General features: G+C 39.9%; 1 protein-coding gene across 1 annotated transcript in view; it reads right to left on the bottom strand.

Annotated features, from left to right (window-relative positions):
* The window catches only part of LOC122797757 (transient receptor potential cation channel subfamily A member 1-like), a 1,751,748-nt gene that overhangs the window by 1,077,289 nt on the left and 662,020 nt on the right, over window positions 1-12,439 (bottom strand). Inside the window, exon 18 of the mRNA XM_044066281.1 lies at window positions 11,918-12,016. Within this exon, the coding sequence (XP_043922216.1) occupies window positions 11,918-12,016 (99 nt within the window). The remainder of the gene's footprint in view (window positions 1-11,917; window positions 12,017-12,439) is intronic.

Below are 12,439 nucleotides of genomic sequence, written 5' to 3'. Positions count from 1 at the left end.
CTTTATATGGATGTATTTCTGCATCAGGGTCTCAGTTGAACATGTATTTTGCCAGTAATGCCTTAGTAGGTCTATTTGTAAATGTTGCAGATAAAAGGGAACATTTACCTGCTATTAGAGACCTCACTTGCATCCATTATTCTGTGTTTGGCTTTCTAGTGGTGCACTCTTGCACAAGAGTTCAAGGTACACTCCATATTTTTCCATTACTTTTTAAGCAAGTTTGCATGATGCACAACTCTGCTTAAACATGCTTAATGAGTGTAAGTTGCAATTACAATGTTTTGCCTAAACCCCCTGTTTTAATTAAGCTGTGTGGTGTGGTAGATTAATGCAGTAGTCTACAGGTGCGATGGACTTGGGTTCAAAATAGGGGGCAGATCTTTATTTTGTACGTTTAATATCATTTAAAACATATATATCAATATAGCTTCATTTAGCTGAGCTTAGCGAAGCTGTGTGACATGCTGTGTCACCCACTGTCACACTAAAATTATATAAAGAAAAGAAAAATGGGGAGCTAGGAAAATGGTTAAATGGGGTGCAAGCAGTGGGGAAAACATAGGGAATGGCAGGTAGGTATGTGCAGGAAGGGTATAAGAAAGAACCATAGCTATCCATTTCTTGTACAGCAACAACTGTACACTTTGATATAATTTGTAGATGACTTTGGACTCTCACCCCCAGAGAGAGTGGAAAGGACAGCATAATTGCATTGTTAAGCCAAGTGGACCAAATGATATTTGTCCAGTGGACATGTGTGTGAAATGGAGAGCTATTTATGGGATGATATATATGTTTTTTTAACACAGGTGCCCATTTTTTTTTTTAAGATGAGAATGGAATGTTAGGGAAGGGGCATATGTACATGTGAGGAAAGTAAGTTGGGTAGGTGAGGAAGCCTTTGCAGACAGACAAGACAGCAGACAGAGGTGGTGTGTGATACAAGAAGGGGATGAACACCTTGGATGGGAGGGTGTTGTGGAATCTTAGTCCAATGTGCCTCCACAAGAAAGCAGAGTGACTCACATCCCCACACATGGGAATGTTGGCACTGCTCTATCACTGCCGCAAATGTGGCAATGGTGGAGGCTGAGCTGCAGGGCAAGCCTGTCCAACTAGGGTGGTCAGCATGCTGTCCATCTGAGGTAGGCAATGTCCAAACCCATGGTAGATGATCCAGAGCACCAAACACAGCAGTTCTCATGGGTGACAACTCCCCTCCACCAACACTCCTGGGGGGCTGTCCCTGTCCTGTGGGGCAGTACTACTTGATGCCACAGGTAGTGCAGGGGAAGCAGAGGGGGCACCACCAGGCTGGGTTCCAGATGTGCTAGGACCTGGTGCCACTGCTGGAGAAGGCAAGGTAGGCAGATCACTAAGATCCAGTTGACCTTGATGCACTGTAATAAAGTAGTTACAACAATATGTTAAGGTTAGTAATAACAAAACTAACATTAGTATTAACAGAATGGAACATAATATTTATTAATCCAAACACATGTTAAGGTATATTGTGTGTAACACAACATTAACTAACATAACAGTAGGTATGTAAATAGCAAGCCAGTATGATTTAAACAAAGTATGTTAATATTAAACCATAATAATAAATAACAATAATACATTAAAGAAGATAAATGGTGGGGAGAGAGAGAGAGAGAAAAACATACCATTAGCTACCTCAGAGGTAATAGTAGTACACAGAGTACTACTACATACTTCTACAGGTGTGCAGTGTCAGTTGTGAGTACAGTGACTCCAAATCTTCTATAGCTGATGTGGCAAGTACATACCTCTCAAGCTGCTAGCATGGGACAGTATGGGCCAAACACTAACAAATGCAGGTATATAACTACACAGAACAGTTTCACATAATGTGGAATCACATAACTACCAAGGTGTTCTGTAAATAGATTTGATAATATATTGCATTCCAGGTAGCCATTTATCTGGTAATCATGGAACAGACAGATTAGACAGCTGTAATTACATTACGAAAAATCTTGACAGTTGAGAGGTATTTGTGTACATTAAGTAAACTAGACAGACATCATGCCTTAGTTGGCAGGCATGGGAGTAGGACCCAAAAGCTGTGATTGCAGGGGACATCTACAAATAATGTAACCATTGACTGTAGCAACTTAGAGCAGGCATGCAATGAATACAGCTCCACTGCAAATATTAAGGCAAATTTATTTAGGAAAACACAATGCTGCTTAACACTTTATTGGTATTGGTGTTAATTATCTGTGAAGTCTACACACAATATCTGCCCATGAAGTAGACTACCTTACCCATATACCTTTTGTTCCTGGAGTAGGAGGAAACAAGAGCGTTATGTGACTGACATTAGCCTGGAGACAGCTTTGAACTGTACTTTGTGTTGAGCAATACATTTTTCAGGCCATTACTTTTGCATTCTACTGTTATTACAGTTTTACACTTGACTGCAGCAACCTTTTTGTATACATACAATGCATACAGCTCTAGTGCAATTATGTTATGACACCACAATCCTGATTTACACCTTTTTGCTTACTGTTACTGATATTGTTTAGTGTTTATTGCAATACAGTTGTTATTGATGATTTATTGCACTGCAGTGTTTATTCCTTATTCTTTATTGCAGTACAGTTGTTATTCTTTATTGTTTATTGCACTACAGTTAGCATATCCGTACTTACCACACTCACAGTGCAACCTGGCCAGGCACCTGGCATGGAACTGAATCTTTGTGAGCCTTTTCAGCTGCAGCTGTTGGGAGAAAAGCACACCATTAAGCATACCAGTTTTCCACAGATTCAGCTTGCATTTTAGTACATTATTGTAAAACATACTTACACATGTCTGGGGCATGCCCAGCCCAGGCCTCATGGATCCAGGTGTCCAAAGTTCCCTTCTTTCTATGCTTCAGGTCTTAGTAGTGGTGACGACACTGCTCACCAGTGCAGGAGATACCAGTAGCACTGGTAAGGTCCCTGACAAACCGATCCTTGGCTTCAGCCTTACATTTTGAGCCCTAGTAATTGCCCAACAGCAGCCTAGGTTCCTAATTGTGTATCAGGAGCCCAGCAAAAACTCTGGACTCCTGTACACCCCATCTCTGTGCCTGAAAGCCTGCACACTCTCCAATACCACCTGGCATACTGACAGAAGGATTCGAACAAGTGTTGCAGAATTCCCACCTATTGCCCTTAATTTAGGCTGTTTTCCCACCCTTACATGTCATTTTGTAACATTCAAAAGAGTGCAGCAGTGCTTAGCATCATGCAAACCAGTTAAGTGGAGCTGAGCATTGTGAAATTCACACAGCAGAGGGTTTAGTGAAGCTTAGCAAAGTGGAAGCAATAGATGCTGTTAGTCATGTTTAAGCAGTGCTTAGCACCATATGGCTCTTCCAAATGTAAAAGTTACGCTTTTAAATTAAACAAAAATTTAGATTACATTAAACAAATGGTATGTATGCTAGGGACTCGAGCCCAGGACCTATAAAGCTTTAGGCTGTTATTCTACCCATTTAGCTACTTGGATAGCATAGAAAATAGTATACCTTCACATATACTACTAAGCTACCACTGCATGCCATGAAAACAGGCTTAACATAAGCGGAAATAAATAATTAATTATATGCAGTTTCTGTGTTTAGATGTCTGGCAGGTGTCAGCTGTCTATGTGCAAGCACAGTTTGGCATCACTGTGCTCCACTCCATGCCTCGCAAACTGACATTAAAATTAAAAAAAAGGAAAAAAGTAAAAAAAAAAATTAGAAATTTAAAACATAAACTATTAATTCACAACACATTTCAGCAGCAGCAGGGAGCCTCAACATGTATTAACATCTGACCAGCCTCTACACTTCTGCCTACAAGTATTCAATATCCCTGTTACTATGCTCTCCGTTGGCAGCATGTCATGATTAATATGCATGTCGCGCTACAAAGGGAGAGCATAGTAACAGGGAATTGTGGCCATGTACATGAATACATTCCACTTAGACTCTACACTGAGCATACACAGATTTTATTGAATCCTGGGGTAAGTCTTTTTTTTTTCATGAAATGTACTATGTGCATTTTACTGTATTGTATGAGAAAATGATGCATCAACAATGTTTGTCTATTGCTATCACCAAAGGAATTATGGTTGGGCAAATTGTCACCTTCATCATCCACTTCTTTTTTCCCCAAAACTGTTATCACTTCCTTTGATTCCCTGCCAGTTTCCTACCTCCTTTGATGGCCATGCCTAAGTGTCAAAAGTCTCCTCTTGTGCAGTCCATCCATTTAGTGGCTGTATGTCCTCACCTTCACAAGCCTTCCTCCTGTTTCTTTAACATCTGCTCTGCCAAATCATTGCCTACTTTCAAGCATATGTGATTAAACCATCATAATCTGGTCTTCTTGACCTTATCTGCAAATGGGGGTTACTTTGGCTTCAGCCCTCATGTCCTTATTTCTTCATGTATCTCACAATGTGCATCCTACTCCCTATTTCAGCCACTTTGTCATCATCTCAAGCTTCCTCATTTGCACTACCTTCACTTCCAGATTTCTGTGCTTTGCAGAAGCAAAGGTCACATTACTGCTTTGTACAGCTCACTTTACAGCTTCTTTGTTATCACTCTATCACACTTTACCTCTCATCCTTGGTGCAAGTAAATTGCAGCCCCTCTGTTGCCACAGTCCTCCTTTATGCTATTTCCTAGGTCATTTTCCAACTGAACTACAGTTGTTACTTTGAAAATAACAATTAACTCAGATACATTTTCAAGCTTATCACTGCAGCCTTTCATCATGACTGCTCTCTTTTCTTCTCTATTAGCAAACCATTATTACTTCTTAGACTGCCCTGTCTTTCCATCTTGCACCACTTCCTGCACTCCTTGTTGTTTTTTTTTATTTCTTCTTGGATCTCTCCATTCCATCATCAGTATTCCTTATGTAACATATTCCTATTACTGTCTCAATCACATATCTGTTCTGTTCACACATGCTATTTTGAGATGCTACAATTCTTTGGTTGCTCTTACTTCCTCTCCTGTTACACTGTACTCATTGTCCTTTGCACCAGTAAGCAACAGCCCTTCCAATTCTAACCTTGACCTACTATTCAGACTTCTCTTCTACTCATCCATACCCTCACAGATACTTGAAGCTACTAGCCTTCCCTATTATTTCCCTTCTATCTCAATTCCAAAATTTTCTTTACAACCACATTTGCTATTATGACCTTTGAGTTGTCTGTAATCAGTTTCGTCCCATGAGCCTTTCCTTTTGTGTTTCATTCCCTTCTCATTTGCTGAAGTTCCTGTTCAAAAATCCACCTGCTGTACCTCATAATTTGCATGCAGTAGCTTTGTTGCTTCCATTAAACCTGTTGATGTAGTTCATCACTAATATGAAGAGGAGTGTGCTTTGAACTGTACCCCAATGCAGACCGAAACATCTCAACTTCTTTGCTCAAGAATTCTAGGGAATAATGGGAGATAAAGATATACATTCTCTAATTCACTTGAAAAGTGGAAAGAACAACAGGTTTTATTTCAAAAGGCTTCCCTGAATGATAAGAAGTATAAAACTTTAATGTCTGGTATTACAGAACCACAAAAATAGCTGGTGGCAAGAATAAAAATTGATACACAACAGCAAATCTTGCAGCCAAAGTAGATCCACACAGTGATGACACCACATACACTTGTATTAATCACACATATGTTTAATAAATTGCTTAATATGTCATTGAATACCTTCATCTTTTCAATACATACTCTAAGACTTATTCAGATAGGGTGCTTGTATCGCTGAGTCCTTTTATATAGCCTAGAATATGTCTATCAATGATAATGTGACTTCACACCATTGCATGATATCCCAAATCACCTTCCCTGGGACCTTGTCATAGGCTTTCTCCAATGTTAAGAATGCCTAGTCAGACTCTTTCCTCATCTTGAGCTTCTTCTCCAGTATCTGATTCACTGCAAACATTAGATAAGTTGCATTTCATCCTGATCAGGTTCCAAAATACTTATCTTCCATCTTGCATTCTACTAATCTTTTTATCTGTCTGTCAGTCTCATTCTCCAGCACCTTTGTGCAGTGTGATAGTAGTCTGATACCTCTGCACTACCTATAGTTGTGGATATTTCCTTTGTGCTTGTCCAATGGCAGTAGAATGCTTATTCCCTGGTCATCTGGGAAATGACATTCTCTTTCCTCACTATACCCCTTATCCTTTGTGCTAGTAAGCTGAAGCCCTTCTGATTCTAGCACTGACCTGCTATTTAGACTTCTCAATCGTATATCCCACATACTTGAAGCTACTAGCCTTTCCTATTATTTCTCTTCTATCTCAATTCCATTTTTTTTCCTATTGCACTCAAGGGCCATTTTTCGCCTAATTGACTCAACATTTTCATTACTTGATGTCTTCTGCCATGACTTCCTGTGAGACTACTGCCTTCCCTTCCTTAGTGCACTTCATGCTTAGTTTTGGGTGGCTTCTCCTACCTTCACTGTAAACTGTACATTTGCAGTGCTACAGCTCTGTGTGGTTTTCTTCCTTTAGTAGCTGGTTGAAGTTATACTTCCATCTGTTCTTGATGCCATCTCAACTGTTGTGCAGTCTGTCGTCAGCATCCTCCCTTGTGCTATTTACTAGGTCATTTTGCAACAGCTTGTAGACTTTTATTGTGACTGCTCACTTCAACTATTTACTAGTAGACCATTATTCCTTCTTGGCCTGTCCTGTCTTTTCTATCTTCCACTTCGTTCAGCACTCTTTTCTTTTGATTTCTTCTAGGATATCTGCATTCCATAATCAGTTTCTTTATGTACCCTATTTCTACAACTGTCTCAGCCACCAATCCATTCTATTGTTTACACAGATGCTGTTTTCAGATGCTGCCATTCCCCCTTGGTTTCCTTTACTTCCCCTTTTTCCTGAGGAGCTAGACCCATGACTCTTTGCTCTCCTGTGCTTTTACTCCATCATATTCCAGGTGTTCAGCCTAGTTTCTGTTGACAATAGAGCCTTCTCTGACTACTGTTTGGAGTTGATTTTGGCCATCAATGTTTTATTCTGGAAAGTGGCTGTTTCACTACAGATGGCATTGCAATCTCTGCTTTGACTCCACTGTCCTTTCCTTACCTGGAGTAAGTCTACCTGAGATTTATGCTGGTCCCTTGTATGTGATCTTATGACTGTCACACTTGGTGACCCATGTGCCGGCCACAATTTTGTCATTTACTAGACAGAAGTCTGCAATGGCCTCCTCTTCATTATTCTTATTTCCCCAAACGTGTCGATCCCAGCAACCTTCATTATCCCCATCTGAGCATTCAGGTGTCCCATGATCAAAACTAGCTCATTTTGTACCACTTTATTAAGGAGGTCCTGCAACTACTACCTGAATATCCTCTGTCTTCAACATCACAGCCCTGCTGTGGAAAATGGGCTAAGATCATGAAGAATACCTTATCTTTACAAAAGGTATGGTTCCAGTGTCTCTGTCACTGATTCTGATTACACATCTCTCTGTCTTCAAACAAAACACATTGCTAGGTAAACAGGGATGGATTCTCAAAATCCTGACCTTCTACATCAAACATATATATGGCACAATAGCTAGAAATTATAATCACTCCTGTAAAAACGAGAAATTAGCAACATTTAAACCATGTGTATTTCCCATACTAGTGTGTTTATTATAACTTTAAAAATACTGTGAAATACAGATTTTGTAGCTGCAATTATTTCTTAGTAATTAAAATCACAGGCTGGGAATTATGGCTCTGTCATCGGGAAGAGAACTATGCATTTATGTCTGAAAACCTCCAGATGGGTGGTGTAGGTTTACTACAAATACATTTAATCTTTTTAGTTCTTCCACAGGTAATTCGGAAAATTAGTGGAAACTACTAGGTGTGTCTAATAAACGTTATCTAGTTGAGAAATATTAAAAAGAAAGATAACTATTTTAGCACAGTGTAGTAATTTCCAGAATTCACAGCATATATTTCAAATCCTACTCAGACCATCATGTCTTCATAGTAGATCAGGCAGACTTTTATGTGGCCCATCTAGGCAACTCCAGTAGATCCAAAGTCTTAATTCCCCTTTACTTGTATCTTTTCTGTTCAATTAGTAAATATAGTGCACCTTTTGGCATGTATTTATCTAAACATACCACGCAAATTGTGAAACAACAGAGAATGAAAAAGATCATTGGCCTCAATAATTTTAGTTATCAGGAGCAACTGGCAGCACCTTCTCTGTACTCAGTCTCTTACAGACTCCACCATGGATATCTATGTCTGGTCTTTTATGCCATGATAGATCTAACCCTTTTTGACCTCCTGTTTCCTCACAGAAATACTGGTACATCATATATACTTGGTTAAAGGAACTAGACCTTCATCAGCAGATATGTAAGACACATTGGTGTGATACATTTATATCCCACTTTATCCCTCAGTTTTTGAAGAAACATCTACTACATATCAAGCAGAGTAGCACTCTTACCACCTTCAAGATAAACTTAGATAACTGGATGGGCAGCCTCAAATTCTCTCACAGTCTATCTTCTCTTGCCTACATTGAGGCTAGAGGGAAATGATGAACAGTTTTTTTTTTGGGCTAGGGTTGAAATTGTCTGTAGACTGATTGCCTAGTACTTTCCTATGAACCTGTTTCAACAGGTGTCAAATTAATCAAGTAAAAAAACAACATAAGCCACAGTCTTGTAATGTCAGATATTCAGTATAGAAATAGCAGAGTAAATGCTGTCAAAAATAACACATTAAACAAAGAAGATAAGTGCTGACTATAGTAAAGAAATGCTGACCTTTATGACATGTAAGAAAGATGTTTATTATGCACCAAGAAAACCTATGGAAGGAGCCATTACCTCTGTTGTGGCACATGGAGTATGGTGATTACACTCCAAAACTGGCAAAATGTTAACCAGTTATGCAATTTCTTGATGTCAGAAAACAGTATGACAACTATTGTTATACAACGTTAGGAGTCTTTATACATTAATCACACACTGCAGCACCACAAAAAAGTGTCATAAACCTCTGACAGCTTTGAAAGCTGTAATACACTTTACAAATACACACACACACACACACACACACACACACACACACACACACACACACACACACGGGTCTACTTCACGATGTCGAAAGCCGACAATATCGAACCTGATATTGTCGGCACCACAACATCGAAAGCGCAGAACATCGTGCAGGTAAACGTAAATCTCCGTACAGGGAGATTTCTGTTTACCTCAATGTAGTGTGGTCTCGGAGTTGGAATATTTAAGTAGGGGGTGCAGGGGGCTTACCCCCCTGCCAACGCTAGTTAGTTTTTATTTTTGTTTGTTTTTTTTTTTTTTAAACGTTATTCGATGTTTTACTACATCAATCACTATAGGTCGATCTTTAGTGATTCAGTGTAGTAAGATTTCAATAACATGATATAGATGCACACACACTGGGAGAGGAGAAATTACTGACTGATTTTAAATCTGTTTGGGCAATGTTCTGCATGGCAGTACTACGCGTGTTACATCCTTTTAGGGTCCTCCATATGTCTCTCGAGCTAGTAGTACATTGGGAAAGCTAAAAACTCACATACTTCAAAGGCTTATTCATCCTTCAGTTAGACAACCAGTCACATAGGTTCATAGGTTCATAGGTTCGTACTAGGCTATCTGCCCCAAGGCATTTATAAGCCTAGCCAGAGTGTATGTGGCTTACACCACCCCTTAGGATGAGAATACTACGCCCTTTTAGGGTTTAGTTTACTATGCCTCTGTCTAGTAGTGACACAGAGATGACCCCCGGGGTAAACCTACGATCTCCCATCCACTCGTCGAGATTTCTCTTGAAAAGAGTCAGTGAGGGGCTCTGCCTAACATGGACTGGGATTCTGTTCCAGAGTGTAGGGAGCCTCTGGGTTATGAATCTGTCCCTCCAGCACGTCCTATTTATTTCTGTGTTGAGGTTTAAGTCACTTGTTCTCGTGGTTCTGATGGATTTGGATTTTCTGAGGTGGAGCATGTCCATTAATTCAGGATTGGACATGGCCTTGTACGTCAGGCACAGATCACCTCTGAGTAGGCGGTATGCAACTGAATAGAGCTGGAGTTTTTTCAGTCGGGCAGCATATGACATATGTTTAAGACCCTTTATCTTCTTGGTGAGGAACTTTTGGGGTCTTTCCAACTGCTGCAGGTGTCGGGTGAGATACATCCCAAATGGGGCATTGTACTCAATCATTGGCCTAATAAGAGAGGAGTACAGGGGCACAATGACCTCTCTTGATCTAGATGTGAAACCCTTCATGATAAGGTGGGCAATATAGAAGGTCTTCCTAACCACTTTGGCAATGTGAGTGTCAAATGAGAGGTTACTGTCAACCTGGGTCCCTAGGTCCCTGATTACCTCTTCCGTACTTAATGGATTACCGCCTATGTGGTAATTTGTCGGTACCTTGTTTTTCCCAAAGGGTATGACTATACATTTTTTGGCGTTCAGATTAAGGCCATGGCTCTGGCACCAATTATCCGTTTCTATGAGGCCTCTCTGAAGGATGTTTGTGTCCGCTGGAGTATCAATTATGGCGCCCAGTTTGCAGTCATCTGCGAACTTTGTCAGCCACAATCCTCCTATGTTTGCCTGCACTTCGGAAAAATAAATGCCGAACAAGAGGGGTCCCAGGACTGAGCCCTGTGGGACACCGCTTGTGACTGGCTTAGAGTCTGACATAGCTCCAGCAACTCTGACCCTGTGGGTTCTGTCCTTGAGCCAGTTTGCAACCCATCTTGTGACATATGGGTTTACATTTAAGCTGGTGAGTTTGTCTATAATGCCCGAGTGAGGTATTGTGTCAAAGGCTTTTGCAAGGTCAAGGTAGGCTGTGTGAACTGCCTTACCCTCATCAATGGCCTTAGTGACTGTTTCAAAAAGTCGACCAAGTTCAAAAGGCAGGATCTGCCCTTGACAAAGCCAAATTGAGTAGGATCCAATGTCTGTAGGTCCCCAATGTCTTTGTTTATGAGTTCCATAATGATCCTCTCCATAGCTTTGCAGACCAGGCTCGTCAAGCTTATGGGGTGGTAATTTCCAGGGTCCGTAGAGGCACCGCCTTTGTGAAGTGGGACCACTGTTGCTGTACGCCACTCTTTGGGTACGTATCCTGTAGTAAGGCTAAGATTAAACATCAGCCTTATGTGTGGGTTTAGTTCCTCTTGGAGTTCATGTAGCACACAGCCCGGGACACCATCCGGTCCCATTGATGCTGTGTTTTTAGCTTTAGAGAGGGCGGCTCTCACCTGGGCATCTGAGATGTTAGGGAGGCTACACTCTGCTGGGATAGTTATTTCTCATTATGGATGTCAACATTTAATTCTTGAGCTTGAATTTGCTCTGCTCATGGGAATAATTTTTTTTACCATCCATTTCTCAAACATATTACAAGTTGCTTAGAATTGGAAACCTGACCATAATACTCCAAATCTGTTATCCTTTGGCATATAAGATGGTAAGCCAGAGGAGTCCTACAATGAGGTTGAAACACCACAGTCCTGAATAATACAGACAAAAATAATTTTGTGATCTTTAGCCAATCAAGCTATCATCCAGTCATTAACAGAGCCAGTCACAATGAACTCTTACACTGACAAAATTCAAGAAACAAAGATGTAAAACAATGGTTTAATAACAGGTTGCAAACATGCACATATGATTTTTCAAATTATACTTATTGCAATAAATTAAAAGTGCTAGCGTGTCTCAGGTAAAGGTAATTAATGGGCCCTTCTTCTGGATTACTCAACATTTTATGCACATGACAACTTTATTTCTTAAAACCACAGCTCAGATGTTATATGAATTCAGACACTTACATTAACAGCAATCAATGGCTCATAGTGCAGATTTTTGTCTTCTTTTGTAGCCTTTTTGAGCATCATTGGACTCTGAAGGTACGTAAAATCATATTCAATCTGTAATTAAAGAAATAATATAAGTACAATAATGTAAACAGGTTTCTCTTTATTGCAAGAAGTAGACAACCCATGAGCTACAAACTTAAGAAATTTGCTTTTAATCATATAAAAAGGTAATTACATAATTTGTAGAAAAACGGCAGATTCCTAACTAACTTGCATGTTCTAGGTTCAAAAGAATGTAAGTAAATCTGAATCAGTGATATTTATTTACATAACATGCATACATATACACACATATCTTAACACACACACACTGAATTGCAGAATGAATTTAGGTAGTTAACTGGCATGGAACATCTTTTCACGTGGACTTGCTTTCATACAGTTTCCATGTATTTTCTTGATCCATGTGATTTCTGGAGTCAGGTGATCTCTCTAGCTAGAATGGAAAGAAACAAAACAAGTGATCATGTGAGA

This window comes from Protopterus annectens, chromosome 3.part1, assembly GCF_019279795.1.
Source record: "Protopterus annectens isolate FY-2018-M chromosome 3.part1, PAN1.0, whole genome shotgun sequence".
Classification (NCBI taxonomy): Eukaryota; Metazoa; Chordata; order Ceratodontiformes; family Protopteridae; genus Protopterus; species Protopterus annectens.
The sequence above is the reverse complement of the archived record's forward strand: the minus strand, read 5'-3'. Positions and strand labels throughout refer to the sequence as shown.